General features: G+C 32.8%; 1 protein-coding gene across 1 annotated transcript; it reads left to right on the forward strand.

The window, feature by feature from the left end:
* Positions 1-777: 777 nt before the first annotated feature.
* Positions 778-9,444, forward strand: MS3_00007656 (uncharacterized protein; the record flags this gene model as incomplete). The annotated part of the gene is made up of 5 exons (XM_012939916.3): positions 778-1,176; positions 3,836-4,072; positions 6,851-7,139; positions 7,914-8,170; positions 9,068-9,444. The coding sequence occupies 5 exons, from the start codon at positions 778-780 to the stop codon at positions 9,392-9,394; spliced, it is 1,509 nt and encodes a 502-aa protein (XP_012795370.1). The 3' UTR covers positions 9,395-9,444.
* Positions 9,445-23,654: the final 14,210 nt, after the last annotated feature.

Here is a 23,654-nt window from a genome sequence, read left to right on the forward strand (position 1 = left end):
CACTGTTATTTAGTTATTTTTTTTATGATCAAACACTATTTTCTAATAGTTTGGTAAGTCGCTCAATGTTGTCAGTATAGTTTAGACTTATAACTTTACTCATACTAAAGCTAAGTATAGTCGAAATCATTAGAATCCATTCAAAAGAATAAAATGTATAGGTTTAAAAGAATGTTGCATTTTTTCGATCATTGGCTTCAACATCTATACAGTTCACTTATGTATTGAATTCTGTATTAGCTAAACAGACACACAAAATCACCTTTTATTATGATGGGAAAGATAATGAGTTATTTATTTCACCCAACTGATCACTTGAAAACTCTTGATTAGCAACTAGTGTGAATTACCAATACAGTGATATTTAAGATCTTAAATTAATTTAAAACGTATATAAACTGACGTTTGTTGATTCCCATTATTAGAATAAAATTATGGTGATCTGATTGATTGATTGAGTTAACTCATAGGCTTTACTGAAATTTTTCTGTTGAAACCCATATGATGTATTAATTAGTTTACATTTGTCACTAATCTCATCCATAAATGAAAACAAACTACTTTCTGACCAATATATTCAACAATTGGTTTATAAAAACTTGCATTCTCCATCATTACCATTATCAACAAATATTTAGATCATGATTGGCTAGAATAAATCAATATGTAAACAATAAACTGTTGCTTAGTTATGATATCATCTTTTTTTCATGGAAAAACAATGATAACAAATATTTACCTTCATTTATTTAAACAAAATCAATTGACATTACAATAATGTTGATGACCGATACTTTTACTGCAGCTCATGACAATTTAATTAAAAATCACGGAACACCAGGATTATGGTTTGCTCATACAGCTGATCATTGTGAAACACCGCCGAAACCACGTGTACGGCTTGATGCCATTGGAATAGCTGATCGTAATAAAAAGCACCTGACAACAGCGGAAATTAGTGGATTCGTGAATGATTTTTCAAATGCTGGAACCAATTTCTCAACTGATGAAACAAACATAGAACAGAAACCACAATTACGTTTAAGAACACCAGAAGCATATGGTATCGCACAAAAGTCAAAATCAGAAAGTGATAAATGGTGCGATTTTGCTGAGAATTTACACTATCAACCTGTGGTAAGACCACCCAGAATAGGAACTGGAGAACTTGCCAAAGTAAGTTAATTTACAGTAAATCATTAATGTAAGTATGCAATCTTGAAAGTAATTGAATGATAAATGAACAGTGACTATGAATAAAGTATACGGAAGGAAAATATTAGCCATAACTAAACATGGTAAAAAACTTAGATCAAAACCATTATAGGCTCAATAGCGATAAACTTCAAGATAAGCTTCCGAATTCCCAGTGATAATTAGTGACTAGTGAGTTTCAAACGTCTCGGAATAAAGGTACGTTACCTGTCAACTCCATTGGATAACGTCATGGTTCGAATGGGCTTCATCCAATCCCTGACTGAACCATAGGTGCTTTTTGTTAAGGAGTCTTAAAGTGGCATAAAAATAATGTTTATTAAGTACTGCGTTTTATGGTTTCTCAGTTGATATCAGTCTGTAAAGAAAAGTAGTTTCAACTATTCATCAGAAACCTCTCACCTAAATAAAACTGTCATGTTAACGTCGTAAGTTTCTCTAGTTTTAGTAAATGTAATAGGATTGATTTTGAAATGTGCATACTATTTTGTTGATTAACACTTAACTTTAGAAACTTTTCTATTCGTACTTCAGTGATTGTAGAAGTCAAGTCAAACCTAACCATAATTTGAGCATTAGAACTTATACGGAAGAACATATACTAGTGTCTTGATTTAATAAAGAATTTTATAAATCTTAGTTCTGTTCACATTATATTATTAGGAAGACAAATGTACAACCATAAAATAATTCATTTCATCCAACAATTCTCATAGTATAATTTGTTTAATTCCACAGCAAACTTCTATGTGGATTAACGTTAGCTCCTAGGAAATATCATTTTATCATAAACTTGGCATGAAATAGGTAGCAAGAGATGAGTCAAGTATGAACAACAATAAAAACTAATATGTTTTTACAGATTCACTAAAAAACTTAAATACAAATAAGGGGGATTGAAGAATGCACTTCATTATTGATTAGTCCTGGTACGGCCGAGAGTGGGGAGAGTCCGCTCTCCCTCTCGAAATGTTCTCAAACGGCCACGCGTATATAGCCTCTGTCAGGGAAGTCCTACTCACTGTCTTTTGCTGGCGGGGGTGTTGTTTACGAAATTGAGAGGACGAAAAGAGAAACTTCAGCGATTTAACCGGGTTGGTGAAAACGGAGAGTTCACCCAGGGGAGTTTGAAAACCCTGATTCCAAGCCAGTGGTGCACATGGGCTCCAGTATCCTGAGTGAACAAATGGCGTATGAACCAGTCGTTGGTCACCAGCTACCATGGGACTGCATCTCCTTACGATGCTCCACTGCCTTATGGATCCGAACTGTAGGTCGAAGGCTCCGGGTGTGGCTCCCTAAGAATACCACCTGCTTCGGTTTGGGTACCCGTGCAGTATCATAGCCCTCACATAAATCAAATGAGATTTGTTTGGCGCATACGTATTTGGTGCCTCCTTGTATCAATATCTATGTGTTCAAATAATGATAATCGTAACTTATTAACTAGATTTACTATAATTGAGAAAGAAAATGGTCAATTCTTCTGTTTTCGAGTAAGGAATTCAAATGCTTCTAGAAGATCTGGGATAAAGTTTGAAGTGTGATAAGCTTTAAGTTTTTTGAATTTATGAGGATTAGTTGCATAGGAATGGATAATGGTTGGTACGGTAAAAATAATTTAACAAATCATTCCCATAGACTATAATCTGTATGAGGATTGCCGTATATTAGAAGTTCATTGAAGCTTGAGTTTTTTTATTATTTATTCTGTACCTAATTAGTGGTTGAATGTATTCATATTCTCTGAGGGACCTGAATACTTTGAATTCAACCCTGCATGGACTCATGATAAGCCCCGATTTTAAAAGTAAAAACCAATATACCGCAATCCAGCTTTCATTGGTTTTCAGGTTGACTTCAGTTCGAGATAATGGGCACCAAAAAGTATGTAATTTTCACTCAGTTATTAATAATCAATTGTGATATGCTTTCGCCTACATCACTAACGATAATTCCGTAAAATCCATATAAAATTCTTCCGTTCCAAACTACCAATCGAAGCACCATAAGAACCAGTTAAGCATCTGTTTTTTTCTATGTTTTTCAGAATCGAAAATTTAGGTGATTGTACGTATGAAGTACAAGACTAGAACCTACCACAAATAACAAATTTCAGTACATACATGGTGTAGACATCTGGGATTAGTTTTCTGCAATTCATGAGCAGTGAAAGAAAAAACAGCAGTCGAAAAGTCAAATAAAAGCATATATGTAAGGCACTATGAAAATACCACAAACCTGTTGCTCAGTAAATTTACGTTAAAAATATGCACACTGAATCCCTCAAATGATAACTTCTGAAACATAACATTATCAATGATTCATCCAGTTATAAAAAATCGAATGACCTCGGAATCGAAACCAATGAAAAGTTGTTTTAAGGAAAGATAAGGATTTGATAATTGTTCCATTTTATTTCAGTATTCTCCCAAAAGTAACCTATATCTCTATGTCAGTTCTTAGTTTACTCAATAGGCGATCGTTTATTATGGGATTTTAGATCATTTTCCTTAATATTTAGTTGATTATTCTTATGTTTTTGATAAGTTATTAAAATAATCTAGACACTGGATAAATGATATACCTTATAGAGGTTGTGAATTTTTTTATTCACTAGGCTATTTTAAAGAATATGACACAAGAATGTGATTGGTTTAAACATAAACCATTTAGTCAATCAAACGGTGAAATAACTTCTGCTAAAAAAATATCATCCAGTTACAGCCGGCGTAATGAAATGAACAATTGGTTTACACATTCACAAACGAAAGAACCTTCAAGTCACTCTACTTCTAACCATCCAGTTCGTTCAAGAGTAAAGTATGAAGGTGTAGAATATGCAATAAGAGATCGTGTAAGTGGATTGATGTCTTAGTACAGAGATTATGTAACTACGTATTGTAAAACAGTAAATTTATTATTTTGCATAAACTGATGATATTTTATCTCTCCGTAAATAAAATTCATTTTATCGGGTCTATTCTACTTCCATCTATAAGGTCGTTACACTTAGTCCAGTAAAGTTATTAGTTGTCTATAACAAAATATACATTGTATTATCTCTTTTGAAATTTTATATTATTTTATTTGAACATTTATAAGATAATTTAGTTGAGTATTGTCATTGAATGAACAAAGTATATTGATTCTTTAAATGGTTTTATAAGCTTGAATAAATGATTATTATTAAGGTTAGAATGAAGTAGATGTATGTCATGCACTTTTTCAAGTCATTATTTCATGATAAATGGATACAGTACAGGTCTAAATCAGGATTTAATTATCTACGACGATCAGTTCAGCATAATGTTGCAGTGTGTGTGTGTGTGTGTCAATTAACGGTTTGGATTATTTTTAAATAAAGGAATAACATGAAAAAGAAACTTTGATTTATTTACTACATAAGTATTTCGATACACATAAATCCGTTTAAAACGAGTGCAAGATGAGTGATTCATTTATCACAAATGGTTAGGTAACATCTGTGTGGTGCAGTTTATTTATGAATAGTAAATTGGGTCAATCTTTGAAATGGTACCAATATACTGATATACTTTTTTTTTCTGCATCTGAAATCGATTGTTGAATAAGGAGTTTGTAGTTATTCCAGATACACTAAATAGCATAGTAAAAGAAGTAATTAAGAGCAAAAATATACATATTTAAATGGTATTTCAATGAAATTTACCAATAGTATCGTTTGATTCAGTAACTAAGACATGAATGACTTTACTTTAGTGAGTGATATTCAAAACATATAGTTTAGACTGATTTTACGAAAATTCTTAGATCTTTTGAAATGAATTAGCCTTACTAACTGATATCAACTGTCTAAGGATAATATGATCACTATATGATCTGATTACTTTGAAGTTAGTATTTATGAATAGTTTCAACCTAGATTAGAAATATTGTTCTATGGTTGATTAATAATGTTTGATTATTTCTGAAAGTAAATACAATAAATTCACTTGATATTGTTTGTTTGAATCTTCTTATTGCTGTTTAGGACTACAACTGATCAGTCCGTTATTGGCATATGTACATACTGTGAGTATTGCCTTGATAAAGCCTTAATTCACAAGCACTATATGCAAAGATGGATAGTGGTTAGCAGTGGAATCCAGTTTGACGCACGTTCCGTCCTATTTAAGACTCGTCAGGTGAATGTACCTGCGTCTGAGTTGATGTTAACTCTGGGACTCGAACTCAGTACAATTCGCTTCAAACGCCATCGCGTTATCCACAATAAAGATTTGAAAAGTGCATTTTAATTAAATACATAGATGATTATAATAAACTGTCAACTGGATTAAACCAAAAGTTGATAAATGTAGCCTGTTTTTGAGTTTCGTTTTTTTAACTTAAACATAACAATAAACCACAATTTGAATGTTTTAAGATTTCATTTTTTTATATTGAAATAATTAGACTGGAAAAATATAACCATTAAAGATGCACTCGGTTTAGTCACATGACTATTGACAGTTGACTCATTTAGTCTAGTTTTAATTATAGTAATAAAGTTTAACAACCTAGTTTGTTACATTATCACTTCCACATTATATTTTACGAGTTTTCACATAATCACTAAATTATAGTAGGAAACGTTTATACGATCTACAATTTCAGTTGACTGATCACTGAGTGGTGATCAATGTCATGTATGTCAGGTGCTTCTTAGTACAGATCGAATCCTATCTGCCAAGTTGCAATGTGGCCACCAGTCGATAGGATTCGATCTGCACTAAAAAGCATCTGACATACATTACATTAATCACTATGCAGTGATCAATCAATTGCAAATACATCTCAGTCCTACAGGAGGTCAGTCGCGGCCCGGATTACTCAGTGGTAACGTCTCTGAACGTGACACGAGATCGAATCCCTTAGGGAGTATCAGTTCCCTCAAGATCGCAGATACACCTTGTTGACGAGTGCCAAGTAGCACGAGACCTAAATCCAGGGTTTCTTGTTGACTACCTCCAACCTTCATCTGATCTGTCATTTCTCTTAAGAGATTATTATGACGGTATTTCTATGTATTATGCAGTTGTTATATCAACGTTTATCTGTCTAAAATATCAATTTACGTTACATCATTAATTGGACAGTCTAACGATGTGTAATTTTGTCTATCACAACAAATAGGAGTCCAACTAACTGATAAAGATTGAAAATTACAAAGTATCATTTTATGTTGATGTTAAAATCCTCAAGTTGCATATAGTTGGTAACATTGTTTTGTAGTTACAGATTAGATCAATAATTTTTTATTACTTAACACTTTTTAAATATTCAGTTTTGGAAATAGTGCACCCTGATGTTGCTTTTTGAGGTCAAAAACCCCTGTTAAACTTGACCAATATTATATACTATGAATGAAAACTGAACTATGACGTCGTTTGATTTGCTTGTTTAGATCTGCAGATGAAGTGGCCTTATGTTATTACGTACTAATATAAAGTTTAGATGATTACAAGTAAAGATTACAAATAGGTGAATATAATTTGTTAGATAAATAATTCATTAAAAATAAATAAATAAGGGTAGAAATAACAAAGCATGACAATTAGTTATAATTTCTAATGTTAATTTCCTTATCCAACTTATTAATTTTTCGTTACAACAGGGTTTAGACAATTTGCTTAGCATGAAAATGTCACCTAACGAACTTTATAGCTCAGTTCCCTATGGATGCCCAACTAAGGAGGCACAAAACAATGCTCAATGGTCTAAAACAGGAACTGAAATGGCGTTGTGTTTAGGCAGAAATTTACAACAGACGGATATTGATAACCACTCGTCTTTGTTAACTCGACCACATTCTGCAACTGTCCGAGGATCTGATGCTGAGCAGTGGAGACTACTTGGTCGCAATGGACACATGAGTAATTCTATGTCTTTAGAAGCTGAAGAAGGTAATTTGTTGTATTCAAACAGGTTATTTTGACTGAAAGATTGTCGGTGAGAACAAAGTTTCTTCCAGATGTTTTTACTACTATCAACACCATCATTACTACCACTTCTACCACTGAGTCATATACATCTTTCATTGGTTTGATATTTTACATATGTGTATATAAATGCAACAATATATTTAAAATAAAGCCTGAGATGGATTGACTAAAAATAATTACTCTTAGCTTGTATATCTAGCTCTGAGGCAATGGGGATCTTAAATATCTGGAAATAAGATAGTTGTCAATGTCTTATCCCTCTAAAAAATAACGTTTGCTTGGGTTCGTTCCGTATTGTTGTATTCGTTGAATGTTGAGCATATTAATCATTAGTTTAAACAACATATAGCCATCCAACAGTCTACCACTGTTATCGTCATTATTACTACTTCCATTGTTTTCTATCTTCATGATTATAATAATGACAATATATCTTAAATAAATCTGTCATCTTCAACTTAATAAACCACTGAATGAACTAAATTGGGATAGTAGGACTTAAAGTATTCTAAAAGCCACTATATAATAAGTCAGGATGACCGAATATACTAATGCCATGTGACAAGTAAGTTTAGACACATGTGGAAATAAATCATTTAGTAATAGAAAGGGCTTTTAATTACTAATAATTGCCTTCAAACCCCGATTATTAACTCACTGTCTAACTAGACTGAATAACTTAATGAATGTATATTTAAACTGTCATTGTTTACGTATTCATTTTATTGAAATTAGACCCTTCAAACATTGTGCATCATCGTGTTCGACCAGATGGTGAAATCATTTTAGAGAAATCTGTTTCTGGTTCTCAAGTTATTGATTGCCTGAATATGTGCAATAATAATAAAGACGACAGTAATACTGCCTTTTCAGGTTACCGTCTAAGAACTGAAGAAGCTCTTGAAGCTATGAAAAGAAACCAAGGTCAAATGTCTGACTACTTAGGTAGTAAAGCAAGTTCAGTAACAAAATGTTATGGAAGAAAGTTTCAGGTAAGCTAATAGGAAATGTATCCTTGGTTCTGGAACCCTTTTCACTAACCTGATAGAAGCTGATATTTCTTTGTTGCTTAACGTCACTTCATAATCTTGCACAACTAAGCTGTCCAGTTTGACAGGGCTTTTTTCCAATCGCACTTAGAGATCCGAGAACAGCGATTATAAAAATATATAATTAAATAGTTTATGAAATTTGATCAGCTCAAAGACATTTATCACCACAGTTATATAAATGAAGAGGTTATCTAAAATCTAGAAGTTCTGGACAGTTATTTTCTTCTAACCTGGAAGTCAACCAACTGTACGACGCCGTGGTCGTAAGACATGAAGAATACAAGTTCAGTCCTGTATGAGCACTATGTCATTCATAATAACTCCATCAGTCATTAGTTTTTTTTGTTACTTCATGTATTCCCATATGATAGATAGTAAATTAACTATTCTTTTAGTCGTTTGATTTTAGAAAAAAGCTAGTTTATTTAGTCACTGAAGCCGTTTCATAAAAAACTGTCTAATAAATTTGCAGTTATAGAAGATAATCTTATATACAATCAAGATTTGATTTAAATTTTATTCTCTTTTACACTAATGACTAAATTTAGCTAGAAAATTATTGAAAACCAGAAACTATATACAGATTTGGGAATATTTTATTCATCTGTTGTGGTCTCTAGTCTTGAAACTTTAATTCTCAAATGGGTTTTGTAGATATGTAGATATAAGTTCATATGTGTATAATCTCACATTTTTGTGGTTAAAAGTCATCGTTAGCGAGAGATAACATGTTAATTTTATAATTTCTTTTAGTGAAATAATGGTAATTAGCTGTTCGTCGAAAAGATTAATGACATTTTTATTTATCCTTTTCCGATTTCATCACATAACTGGAAGATCCGTGCTGTAAGAGGATCAGAAGCACATGAAGCTGCATTGAATAATAAAGGTTCTGCCATGAAAGAATTAATCACTCATGATCATCTACCTCCCAGTCCTATTGGATGTGGATTTGCTCATGTTAGTCAAGAAGCCCAGGAAACTGCTAATCTGAGCCGTACAGGTATGATTTCTGGTTTACTCGGTGGTCCTTCAATGTCAAATATTCCACTTGTTGGAGTTGAAGCACCTCCACAAAGACATGTTCAATATGAAGCTATTGAATATGCCAATCGTGATCAAGGCCAAGAAATGAAAAGCATTTTAACACAGAATTGGAAATAAAATGAAATCTAGTTAACTTTACAGGGAGAAATAAATGTATTTATGACAAATGATGATTTGTCATTTCTCGGTACAATATAGTTACTCATTATGTAGACAGAAAGGTGAGATTATAATCTATGGACGATCTTTGAGCGATGCTAAAGTGACCCTGAGAATGCCCACGCACTAAATGGGACTAAATGAGGATTATAAAGCAGTGCGAGGAATTGGAATTATGATTTACAATTGGCGGTTACGGTTAGGAACTAGATTTAGGGTTTTTACCACGAACTGACATAAGCTAAAATGCCAAAACGCTGTTTAGCCAAATGGACGAATGGATTTCGCGCCAAAATCCAAGACCTTTTATCTTATATCTGATTGTTTCCTTCATAAGTTATAGTCTCACCGATGAAAAAATGATACAGATCAGGTAAAATTCGGATGGCTTTGAACAAAGACCTGGACAAAGCAGTAATAAAAAGCCTACTAGTCTTCCAAGATTTATGGTGCATACTTTAGTTTCTCATTTGAAGAGTCACTATTTAAATAACTAAATTATACAATCAATTGGTATACCAAGTTATTCAAATGAGGAGAGTTATGCTATGCTGCCAAGCCCATCAGGATAAGATGGAAAATTTTAGTTTCCTTGGATAAAATTCATATATAATCTCAAATAGCATTCAGCCAGTGGATAGCCTCTTTTATAGTATATCATTATTTAACGCTTAATTTGTTTATGATCAATAACCAAAGAATTACTGTGCCATATAAAGAAAATGACAACCTGTAAGTGAAACTACACAAAACTCTTACTTCTACTTAGGATGACTTGATCAAAAACGTAGAATAATAATAATTGGCTTCTTTTTTATTGAAAGCCAACTTTAGGCATTACAAATGAGTATTCTCGAGTCGTACGAATCGTCTAGAAACGTCAAGTGCGACTTTTACATAGCACTCAGGTAAGGGTCTTGTAGCGTCATTTTGTATGCATTTTACTTACTTTGAACAAACATATTGTGAAACTCGGGAAACTATTGACACGAGTACTTATAATTCGATAAATGACGCAAACACATTGAGGTTTTTTCGAATAAACCAGTATTTGGAGCATAAGTATTTTGGTTTAAAATTATTGAAACCGAACAAAGACCCTGAAGAGCTCAAACGACACCAAAAATTGGTATACGTATTTAAATTTAGTTAAACTTTTAGCGTTTTTAACGTCTTTCCATTTATTAACTGGTCAAAGTACAGTTGTCAATTAATAAGCAAAATACTTTGTCATATGTATTTAACTACTTATTAGTAGAATATATTTTCTTCAAAAAACCTCGCTCGTCATTTGCGTTTCGAATCGCATCACACGTAAGGTCAGAAAATTATGGGATTATTAACTAACTCACTTCCTGAATATCTGAGATAGCTTCTGCTGGCCGATCGTCATTGTGAAACATATAAAAGGGATGTGCGTTATCCTATGGTTTCCAATCAGTCTTCAGTTGATGTCATAAATATGAAGTAAAATAATCTTCAAAACTATTCAAAACATTTAATAGTCTCTATTTCACACATCCCAAATCACGTCAGTCAGATTATATCTAAGTCTATCATAACGTTTATTTGCAAGGACGAATATTATATTTTCATATATACATGAGTATTTATAGATAATCATACATAACTTTACTCACAGGTTGACATTATTTTCCATATTGAAAAGTGGTTTAAGAGGAATGTCGACTAAAACTATGAGACAACCATGACAAAATGGCTGGAGAAAAATAAAGGAAGTTAACTAACATTGTCTCAGCCACTTAACATAAATCTACTGTGTTCATTACAAAGGCTTGACACATTTTATTAGTGTGTGAAATATCAGACTATAACCTTATTGTTGGAGTTCGAAACTAAATGTTAATTTGACCTCATTATGTTACTATATTTGTCCCGGGAATAAATCTCATTGCACTTTTAATTATACGAACAAAATATTTGTATGTAGAAGCTTTTTGATGACTGATAAACTTTGGCCTTAAAGTTCTAATCACCATACTTATTTAGAGTTGAGTCAGGATACGGGCAATTTGACCTAGATTATTTTGTCTGTTCATGAGTCATTTGTTCGTATTATGAAGTTGACCTTTGAAATTATCGGTCGATTTTCATTAAAGTCAACTGAAATTAACATAATGAATAGATTAGTTGTTAGCCCGTTTAATTCAAACTGGTTACTCATTTTCATTGCTGTTAGTTTATATATTGAGACTAATCGGTGAGTTATTACTAACAACTTCTACACAAATAGAATTTATTGCTGTAATCATTAATGCTGTCCTTCATTTTGTATGATTACTCATTACACAATACACTTTCAGTGCCATTTTATGCAAAAATGAATGGTCAAGTAAATATATACATATGTATTAAATCCATTCGATAGTGGCTTAATTTTGTCTCATTTGAAAAGAATTTAACTTACAATTCATTTAATTACCTTTTTAATAACACGTTCCTTGGGAACCAATGAACAATAAAGAAAAAGAACAGAATGACAACAATCTTGTTCTGTTTTCTTTCAAACCAACACATTATTTTTATGTATCATGAATTACACAGTAATTAATGCAAGTGGTAAAGCTCAAATTTAATGCATTTAGTAATAATTTTAACCGAGATTCATGAAGTTCTACTGAAAAGTCATGATCAATGGAACTTGATCGTGTCGAGTGTAAGGTACGTAGCTATCGAAGACGATGGAAGATGGTTGTGCAATATTATTGACTGGCTAAAATTAGAAATGTACACTATTGGATCCCAACTAAGTGGTCTAGAGGTTAATCACTAGCGCTCGAGACCCAATGTCCTGATTTCGATCCTTTGTGGCAGAATTATGGGTACACACTATTAAGGAGTCCCATACTTGGACGAAATGGCCATTAAGTACTTCTAGATTTTCAGTAGTGGTCTAATTTTAATCGATTCGTGATTTGAACGAAATATTAATTATACTCTAAAACCTTCGTTAGTTTATCATACGTATCCATGACATATTTTTCATCTTTTATTTTAGTTCACTTGTTGTTATACCATGCTGATATATATATAAATCTTCAACTAACTTTGTTACTACAGCTATGTTACATTTCGTTTACAATGTTAGTATTAAAATATTACTGGTTGTATGCTGTTGATGAGATCCACTTTATGTTAGTCTAAAATCATTATTTATTATTTACCTTTATTTGATAGAAATGTAGGCCATTTTATCAAGTAATGATTTCAAATATTTATTTACTGGAATTCATTTTATATACTATACTTTTATATATAATTGTGTATGACGTGTATGATATTCAAACACGAATACTTCAGACAGATAGGTCAAGTTCATGGGTGAAAATAACCATTCATTCCTCTCTTCTTTTTTTTCAAAAAAAGAGAATTTCATTTCATCCAAACAACCTCAATTATAATACAAATTATAACATCAGATTATAAATTCACTTTAAGTACTCTTTCTTATTTCAATTTTGTTGAGGTTGTTGAAGAAACACTTAAATAGTGAATACGAATCGAATAACTTTTTCATAAAAGATAATTCAACTATTTACCAGACAATTCACATATATGGATAGTGGCTAGCAGTGGAATCCAGTTTGACGCCCATTTCGTCCTATTTAGGACTAGTCAGGTGGATATACCTGCGTCGCAGAGTTGATGTTCACTCCAGGACTCGAACTCACTACCGTTCGCTCCAAACGCCATCGCGTTATCCACTGTTTGCCACTATCCATCTTTGCTTAAAAAGCTTGTGACTTGAGGCTATATCGAGGCAATCTGCACAGGATGCACATATACCAACATCAGACTGATAAATTGCAGTCCTAAATAAGAATGGGAAGATACAAGCAAAACAACACCAAGTGAATTTAATTCACATATATTTTTTTGATTTAGATCATATGCCGATTGATGTTAGACCATCATTGAGAACCTGGAAGCACTGCAAGGCAGTTCCGTTCTATTGTGAGACTCCTTACCATGTGATCACTAGTCACTAGCTTCGTGAGGGAATTCTAAGAGTTCTAGTGAGAAGCTATGACCAGTGGAGCTAATCCGTGTCGAGTAGAGACAGGTATCTAACTCTGTAAAATGGAAGATTATGGCGCAATTTCGTGGATTGGTTGAGGTTATACATTAACACCGTTAGATGCCGACTCAGTGGTCTAGAGATTAAATATTCACGCACGAGACTGAAAACCCGGGGTTCGAGTCCCATGAGCAGGATCGTGGATGCACACTGCTGAGTAGTCCCATAATGGGATGAAACAACCGTCCACTACTTCCAGGTTTTCCATGGTGTTCTAACATCAATCGGTTCGTAAGTTGCATAAAAAACTTGGTAATCTTCATATATATATTTTGTATCACACAATTTTTTTCCATTGAAATCTCTTACTTTTTCTTCAGCAATTTTTCTTCTTCATTTTCTTTTTCGTTGCTTGTAATCACAGGAAAAAAGAAACTTAAGTTTGTATAATCATATATCTTCGGATTAGTTAGAGAATATCATTTTTGCCTAGATAACAAATAACAACACATAGATCAGTGATTACAACAATCTTATTATGACCTATCATTTGTTTTACTTAGAAAATATAGCTGATTATGATTGATTCACATGAAAAATGTAAAACTTTGCTTTCTCAAGTATGATCTATGATTAATCCAATAAATAAATTATTTATGAATAAATTATATTCATAATATGAATAATGGTAAACGAATGATTAATGAAAAGTTTGTTCTCGTTTAGATACTGTTTTGTTTGTTTCTTGTCCAAATCTTTCACTGTTTACAAATTTGAAAGAAGTGCTCATTAAATATAACTGGTAATTATTGAACAATATAGATTAATAATTACTAAGGTAATCTTTAAAAAAATATGCTTGGTTGCAAACATGTTGGGTTTTAGATTATTGTTTTCTTTTTTTTGTTGTTGTTGATTACATTCAGTGAATTTGTTCCCATCTCAGTTAACCAATATTACACATAACTATTATGTAATATGACTTGATTTATATTATTTCAAACATTATCGTATTAATGTATAGGATTGGTTTTAAAAATCACTGACAACTGTCCTCAATTATATCATTTATTAAGACTAAAAGTTAGTCCTGTTAATAGTTATAGTTTAAGTAAATCTTGAATCTGGGAGAAGTCAACTATGAATCCAATATATTAGTTACTGATTAATTCAAAATATCTAGCTGCTGAGATACTAGCCTGTTGATTAATCAGTGCAGGTAAATCTATTTATAGTTGATTGATCACTGAGTAGTGACCAATTTCATGTTTGTCTAATCCTTTTCAGTACTGATCGAATTATATCTATTAAGTTGTCATATGACCACTAGTCTAGATGAATCGATATTGTGTGTGATATGTTGAGATGTTAGACGGTTGAAGGTAATAAACGGAAATTTTGGGGTTTGGTGATCATGGTATTCGGGACTCTTTTTGAGGAAACTGACGTTCCCCGATAGATTAAAACCAGTGTGACCTGTCCTAATAACCTGAGACTTATTAACTCACATTGCATCGCGTCAATTAGACCAATGGTCATATTACAACTTAATTGGTAATAGTAGGTCAGTATTAATAAGGATTAAAAAATATGATTTTGTTCACAATTTATTGATCAATAAATTGTAGATGCCTCAGCACCGCAGTCGTTACCCAAATAGATGAGTGGTAACGTCTCAAACTCTGAAGCTGGATGGAGAGGGTTCGGACCTCACAGGGAAAATGAATCTCGAAATACCAGGCACACCTTGATAACTAGTACCGTAAAGCATGAAATCTATGTCCAGGGTTTCCTAAAGACTTCGTCCAACTAAAAATAGGTTTTTTAATGTTTAACCTTCACTGACATATAACCAAAAGTTACACTAAAAAATTGTTTGCTGAAAATGAAATCTAATTCTTCTGCATTCAGTCTGAGAGTGAATAGTTATTTTATACTACACATTAAAATACTTGAAACGATGTTTTATTTACTAATTCGGTGCAATAACGATTGAGTTAAGTAGCCAATGGTACCTTATAGGACCTCATTTAATAACCGAATTTCCTACTGTACGATGTTGGTCTTCGTAATAATAAATTAACAGAAGCATTAATAATAATATTGGTACTGTTTTCATTGTGTTTCTAGTGACTGTCACTTTATATCATTACTAAAATAAGCTTAGCATGGCATACACAATCAAACACTTGTTTGTTGGTGTGGTGTTTTATGAACGGTATGGCTTAAGTGTAAAGATTTTATTCTCGTTTAGAACAATATTATCGGTGTTTTATTTAAATAAAAGTGAGCTTTTTACATTATTCCACAAGCCATAAACCAATCTGTTTTGGTGACCCTACTTGTAATCGGTTGACGTCGTAAACTTTATTATCTTCTCATTTTCGTTAATAATTTTATTCGGATGGATTCTGACTATATGACTGATCGAATTTCGTCTTTGTAGATTGATAATCTGGATCTGTATTAATATGTTTATTGATTCTAGGTTGACCCTCATGAAGTCTTTCTGTAAACTCTCTAACACCTCAGTGGTCATGAAATCTCTGAGTCATATGTTTTAATTGTGGAGTTTTCATTGTCATATGGGGCATATTTAGCGCCCGACTCATGCACAAATCTTTGGTAACCGTAAAATTTCCTCGAAAATACCAAGTTACAAAGTCACTAGAAACGGTTGATTTATTACATATGTAAAAATTCTAGAAAACGCAATTTCTATGTTAACTAGAATCTGATAATATTGTCCATAATGGTAATGAAAGCTTCATAATTAACCTACCCAGATTACAGAACGTAATTGCACCAGAAATACTCACTTTACTTACAAATCTCTATCATTTCACATTTCTTTTGTTATTAATTCTGAAAGATTTTATTGTCTAGTGGTTTCAATTTTAGGAATATGGCATTTATGTTACAAGCCCTTCTAGCAATAGGTTTAGTTCGAAAAGGAACCTGTAAACCAGTACGCCTGAAGAATTCGAGTGCAGAATGAAGTGACTAAAACGTGCTTCTTCATTATCAATAGTTTCTTAAATAGTATCAGTTTTTTAAATTGAGAAACTATTCTCAGTTGCATACAGAAATTTACTTGACATTTTTGATGGATACTGTGTATTATCAATAATTGATTGCATAGTTTTCATTTCACTTTGACGAAAAATTTTCAGTGGTTGGCAAAAATTCTCATATTCATCGATGACCTGAATTCAATTAACTGCCGTTAAAATTAATGACTTCGTGTTCCCATTGGTTTTTTTCACAAGCATGTAAATAAAAACTAATTCACTCATCATTATGTTTCCTACTAATTCTCAACCTTATACATTATCAATGATTACTTAACGCATAATTTCATATCGTGATAAGAATCTTGAAATTCCCTAAGTTAATCAAATATACAAAATAAATACTCTATTTGATTGTTGGGTCACGATGATAGTTTCAATAGTCATTGAAAGAAGAACACTTATCATCAAGTGTCCAGTTATCAAAGTATTTTCAATGTACCCATTCTCACGTTACCGGGAACGTGTTTCTGTTACATTATCTATGATACACTTATGTTTAAAAGGGGTTTAAACAGTCAATATTGGTATCTTTTAATTCTGTATTATTGTTATCATTGACTCATAAACTAACTTCATTGGTTTAATAATTTCGTATATGCATATAAATAATACTGTATATTAGAGTAAAGCCTGGTGAGGATCTAATCGAAAACAATATTGTTCGCTGATATATGTTGTTCTAAATTCTGTATTAGTTTTAATTCAGCATCGATTATTAAATGCATTAATCAAAATTACAAAATTAAATTCTATATAGATTAACTTTTGAATGTTATGATCGAAAGCTGTGCATTGTATGACCATTAAATCGTAGGATCAAAAGATATGCTCATTAAAGATATCGGATCGTGAACAAATTACAAGGAGTTATTATCCCAGGAGTCTCTGTGCTTCATACAAGCACATCGGTTAAACAACAAAATGCTATAAATAACTTGGTAGATAGAACCTGATCAACACTATACCTCGGATTACATATTATAAATTACTGTTATGGATAAGGAGATTAATTAAGTATGAACACCAGATGCCTGTGTTGTTGACATCCTGGACTATGTACATCATGTAACATATTTGACCGATAAAGTATTGTATAGTATTTGTATTGAGTTATAAGAGTAATTTGGAGAAAAGCTAGGGGCAGTTTAACCAAAACGTGGCATTGGTCCATGAATTCATTGATTATTGGACTAGGATGTGTTGGTAGGTGAAAATGTCCAGAATGAAGTTCATTTGATTTTCTTAATCAGTTGATGGAGATTAATAACATAGATCAAAACAATTCGCAATCGCGTAGATGGATTCACTTTTTGTCTCCCCATAGATCTTGATTCGATAATTTATCTTGTGCTTTTCTATTCCACCGATTATTTATTCTGAAGTCATATCGTCGATGCCTAATTTTTCTACTACCATTGATACTGTTACTTTTCTGCTACTCTGGAGCTTGCATTGATATTTTCATTTTGTTATGCTGATGTGGTGTGACAAAGTGAATCGATGGGCATATATATCAGGTTCTACACTGCTGATGACTGACTGACTGACTGATTGTGTCGATTTACATAGTTCAAGTTATCAAAGTAGCCCTGAATTTCTTTAATTTCATTCTGAATAGCTTGACCAGTGTATACTTTTGTGAAGTTTCAAGACGAAATGACAAAACAATCCATTAGTCCATGATTTTCAGTCCGTTCTGTCAGTATGAAGTTGTAAATCATCTTTCAAATAACAAACAATCTCTTAATGTCATAATCTGAATGAAAAACAGAGGTCTAACTGTATTTTCATCAATAAATAATATAATTATCAGAATGGGTTTTGTGGAGAGTTTTAGAAATTTCACAGGTTGAAATCATGAGTCAGTTGAAGCTAGACCACCATTGAAAACCTGGAAGCTGAGGAGTCCCATACCAGGACGAAACGGCCGTCCAGTGCTTCCAGGTTTTCAATGGTGGTCTAGCTTCAACTGACTCATGATTTCAACCTGTGAAATAATATAATTGTAAAAAAGCCCATGGACTTATATAAAGTACTTTGATAACAACTGAAAACTTTGGAAATTCTAATTATTGCTTTATCTGCTCTGAAAATAAGTAACGATTTCAGACAAAATTATCCGTTTAAAATGGTTATATTTCAATTGTTCAATTTTCCATATAGTATGATGGAAGTCTATATGAAGTTATTTTGTAGTTTATTAAGAAAACCTTATGCATTATAAACATATATTGCCATACTTTAATAACTGACCAAATTTATGTGAAATGTGACCTACCAATATTTGATTGGCCGATGAATGACCTTAACGAGTGCAATTAATATCGGATGATGATCCGATGACATGATTCCCAAGGACAATTAGATTGCCATTGCATAGCAAAAGAAAAAAAACACGATACTAAACATTAAAAGTGAATAAAATAGTTGTGTAAAGCTGAATAAATCACACCAATCAATAGGAAAATTCTGGTAGATAGAAAAAACAATCTATACTATTTAAACCCATGTTCATTTTATACAACAATTTATAAATCTTAATAGTTGAATTCGTAAGTTGTTATAAGCTAGACCACCATTGAAAACCCGGAAACACTGGACGGCCGTTCCGTCCTAGTATGGGACTCCTCGGCAGTGCGAATCCATGATGCCACACGCGGGATCCGAGCCCAGGGCCTTTGGTCTCTCGTGAGAATGCTTAACCTCTAAACCACTGAGCTGGCGTCCAACGGTGTTAATGTCTGACTTCAACCAGTCCACGAAATTGAGCGACATATCCACCATTGTCTTCAGTAAGTTACTGAAGGTGCCACAGATATTTGGAGTTTGAAAACGCTTTTACCAGTAACACCTAATATGAATCGTATCCACCAAATGAAATCAAGAGACAAAAGCGAGGAGGTTCGATATATTTGATAAGCTATCAATATATCGAGGATCGTCTGATCTAATCTGGCTAGCGATTGCGGTAGGTTTTGAGCACGGCGTTCCCACTCGTGATCTGATGCGAATGCGTGACCGAGCGTCTTCAGCTAGGTGAGTCCATTAAAACTAATGTGGTGAGCATCCAATGTTGAAGACTTACAGAGCTATTTATTTTGGGAATTTATTTACCGCTACATTACTAACTCACAATCACTTAAGTTACCTAAAAAATAATAATAATTCGGAAATAAATAATCAAATTAAAAAGAATAACAATAGATGATAAGTAGTGCTTATTGTAGTTAAATAAATATAATTCATATATAATCTATCACTATAGAAATTATTAATTGTTTAGATTACTATATAGTGAAGTTATCAGTAGATTAAATTGAATTGAGCAAATTATCTTTTCAAATTTTTATTTCATTTACAAACATTTACTGAAAGGATTATTAAGATAATGAAGAGAATAAAAAAAACAAAACAACTAACATATGGTTGAAAAGAAGATACAAAAAGGATAATAATAATAATAATAATAATCAAGTTTGTGACTTCATTTTTCCCTCCTGTTGTTGATCATGAAATATCACAATTTGTTATACTCAATATAAGTGAGATCAATAATGATTAATAAGTATAGTCAATATATAACCAGCTAGATATAAGTGTAGAATTAATAATTAGGTAATAAAAACTTCATGTCAAGTTAATCTTTATCAAAGAGACTAATTGCTTTACACATTTTTCTAGATTATCAGTGAAGTTAATCATTGAGTGATTTTGTTTTCTCTATAGTATATATATATATATATATATATATATATATTCTGAAAAAAAACAATAATTACAGAATTCACGCCAGTTTACAGGCATGATCAATTTGATATAAATAATAACATTAGACGTGCAGAACAAACATGTGATAAAAGAAAGTTTTAAGTATACTAGTTCGGTAGTTGTTTAAGTAGTATATATATTACAGCGATCCTATACCTCATCCGGGAATTTTTAATATTTCTTAAATGGACAGCCTGTTGATTTATGAACGGTGTAATTAAGGTCAATTCGTGTGCCAGATCGAAATAATGATAATTATCTACAACTAGAGAAATTAAAACGAAAACAGAGAGCACGGAACAACAAAAAAGTAATTACCAAAATATATCAATCCGGTCTACCTAAATGCGTGTGTCATGTGACACAGTGATATACTGGTTGTGTTATTCAAATTAGTTAAAGTTGCTAGGGGCGGTGTTAACATATTGACAGCAAGTGGGTGATTTTCTAAGGGAATTCACTAATAAAGATGGCTAAACATTTAAGGTTCCTAAAATATCACTTGTGGAATGAGATGCACTTAAAGGCGCTAGACCACTCAATGCATTTTCAGAGGAGCAGTATGCATCGATGCAGCAAACAAATAATGGGAGTGATTTAATCGTGCGGATAGATTGTGGTAGGTTATTCCAGAGTCTAGAAAATTTACAGGTGAAGTAATTCATATAAAGAGATGATTTAGAATGAGTTTGTTTCACTAGTGCCAAGGAATTACGGATGTCATAATGAGAGGTTTCTGCATAGTGAATCGCGTGATCGGATGTAAACGATAGTTTATGAAGTAGTTTGAAGAAAAATATAAGATTTAGTTTGAGTCTCCTCCTTCATAAAGGGTCTAGCCCAAGTTTATTACATCTAGAATTATAAGTTAAGGTACAATCAGCTCCAAGAATACGAAGTGTAAATCGTCTCTGTACTGATTCCAGCCTTAATTTATCCTTTATGAGCGCACTGCTAAGAATAAACGTGCAGTATTCCAGAAGAGGTCGAGTACAAACTTTGTACATTAGAATACGTGACTCAGTGTTGTAAAGATTTCGAGTTATGTAACCTATTAGACGTTGAGACTTAAAGATCTGTTTTAATATATGTTCGGTAAACAACAGGTATTGAGAATATCTAAGTCCTAAGTCTACTACTGTATGTGACCTAGGTAACACTTCTCTATTTATGGTACTGTCTAGGTTGAGTGATGTATTGCCGAAACATATCCATCCACATTTAGCCGTATTAAGCTCCAGTTGCCATTTTAAGCACCACTGTGCTACCTTGTTAAGCTCCATGCTGATGCAATTCTGCATATTTTTCAGGTCATGTGGAGAAAATGAATATACTACTTTAAGATCATCTGCATATAGAAGGGGCTTACCGACACAAAAACTTTCACAAATATCATTGATAAACACTAAAAAGAGCAAAGGACCTAAGACACTACCTTGTATTACACCACTTCTAACAGGGACAGTGTTAGACAATGAAGAGTTAATTTTAACTATTTGATGTCGATTGCTGAGAAAGGAATCAAGCCAAGCAAGCAAAGGATTTTGAACCCCATAAGATGCGAGCTTACTTATAAGAAGTTGGTGGCCAACCATGTCAAAGGCTTTAGAAATGTCCAGATATAGCACTAAGACTAGATATCCTTGGCTACGTAGAGAATAGACTAAATTAAAGAAGTCAAAATGACATGTCATGCAAGAACGATTTTTAAGAAATCCATGTTGAGTATCATTGATAAATTTTCCTGCAAGTAAATAGTTGGAAAGTTCATCACTTATAATTTTTTCCATAATCCTAGAAATAACTGGAGTAATATTTATTGGCCGGTAATTGTTCATGTCAGTCTTATCTCCAGATTTTCAACGAGGTATGATGTACGCGGTTTTCCAACAGTAAGGGTAAGAACCGGTTTCCATAGAGAGAGTAAACAGCTTTAGAAGAAGAAGTGGAATATCTGGACCACCATATTTGTAGAGAAAAGATGAAATCCCGTCTACTCCGTGACCTTTCGAAAGCTTAAGGGTATTTATAGCCTTATTAATTTTCATGCATGTGAAGGAGATAGATTTTATTGAGTTGCTAGTCACGCACATAACTCTTGAAGCATAGCCACTTATGTTTTCTACACCATTCGCGAATATACTACTGAAAAGGTCGGCCATGGTTTTAGAGTCGTATATAAAAGTGCTATTATGCTGGATGCACGATATATCAACATTTCGAGTTGCTTTAGTGCGTTTATTGAAAAGGAGAGTTAAGTTTTGTACTTTCGAGTCAGTATTAAGGGCTAACAGCTCCTCATTAATGGCTTTTAACCTATGTTCCTCTTTAATTTGATTAAAAATTATTGTTATTTGTGCAACTGCTGTGAAGTCGTTTGACTTAAAATAACGATTCTGTAGGCGTTTTAGTTTATTACGATATTTAGCTGGTATATATAATTCGTAAGGTTTACTAAACCTGTACGTTTTAAGAGGTACACTGGAATCTAAACAAGAGTTAATGATCAGATAGAATTCGTCGATAGCATCCATGAGACTATTACATGAAAAAAGTTGTCCCAGTCTGAAAGTTTAATCAATGAATGCAGGAGGTCCCAGTCAGCATGCTTATAGTCTCTATATTGACATGTTTTTTGAATGGGTGGGTTATAAGAGAGATAGATAGGGAGAGTGCAAACTACTATCTTATGGTCACTGTTTTCAAATTCATCATATACCTTTACAGACAGTGGGATAACATCTCTACTAAATATTAGATCGAGTATAATATCGCCTCTGGTTGGGGCACAAACCCACTGTGACCAGCAGTGCATGTTAATGGTTGCCGAGATCTCATCATTACATGACTGACAACTACCGGTACTCCAGTTGATCCCAGGATAATTGAAATCCCCAGTGATAACCTTAGCATTAAAGTTTAGAGAGGTTGCATGTATGAATGCATTGATAATAAGATCATTCCCACTATTCGGACTATCAGGAGCTCTGTATATACATCCAAGTAGTAGACTATGATTTAGGGTGTTGACTGATATCCAGACTGATTCTGGTAAACTATTCAGGACACTATCTTCAACTTTATTAGTTGTTAGGGTATCCAAAGCATATATAATACAACCACCTCCTCGCTTAGTTTCTCTGTCGCAGCGATAAAGTCGATAGTTCTGGATATTTAATTCTGAATTTGATACTGCTTGAGAGCACCATGTTTCCGTGATAAGTATGAAAGGAGGTTTGGCTAGAAAAGCTAATGTTCTCAAGGCTGAAATTTTGTTCAGAAGTGAACGTGCATTGATAAGTAATAAGTTTAAAAAGGGAGTGTGGAGTGTAAAAAA

The sequence above is a fragment of the Schistosoma haematobium genome, chromosome 4 (genome assembly GCF_000699445.3).
Source record: "Schistosoma haematobium chromosome 4, whole genome shotgun sequence".
In the NCBI taxonomy this organism is placed as follows: domain Eukaryota; kingdom Metazoa; phylum Platyhelminthes; class Trematoda; order Strigeidida; family Schistosomatidae; genus Schistosoma; species Schistosoma haematobium.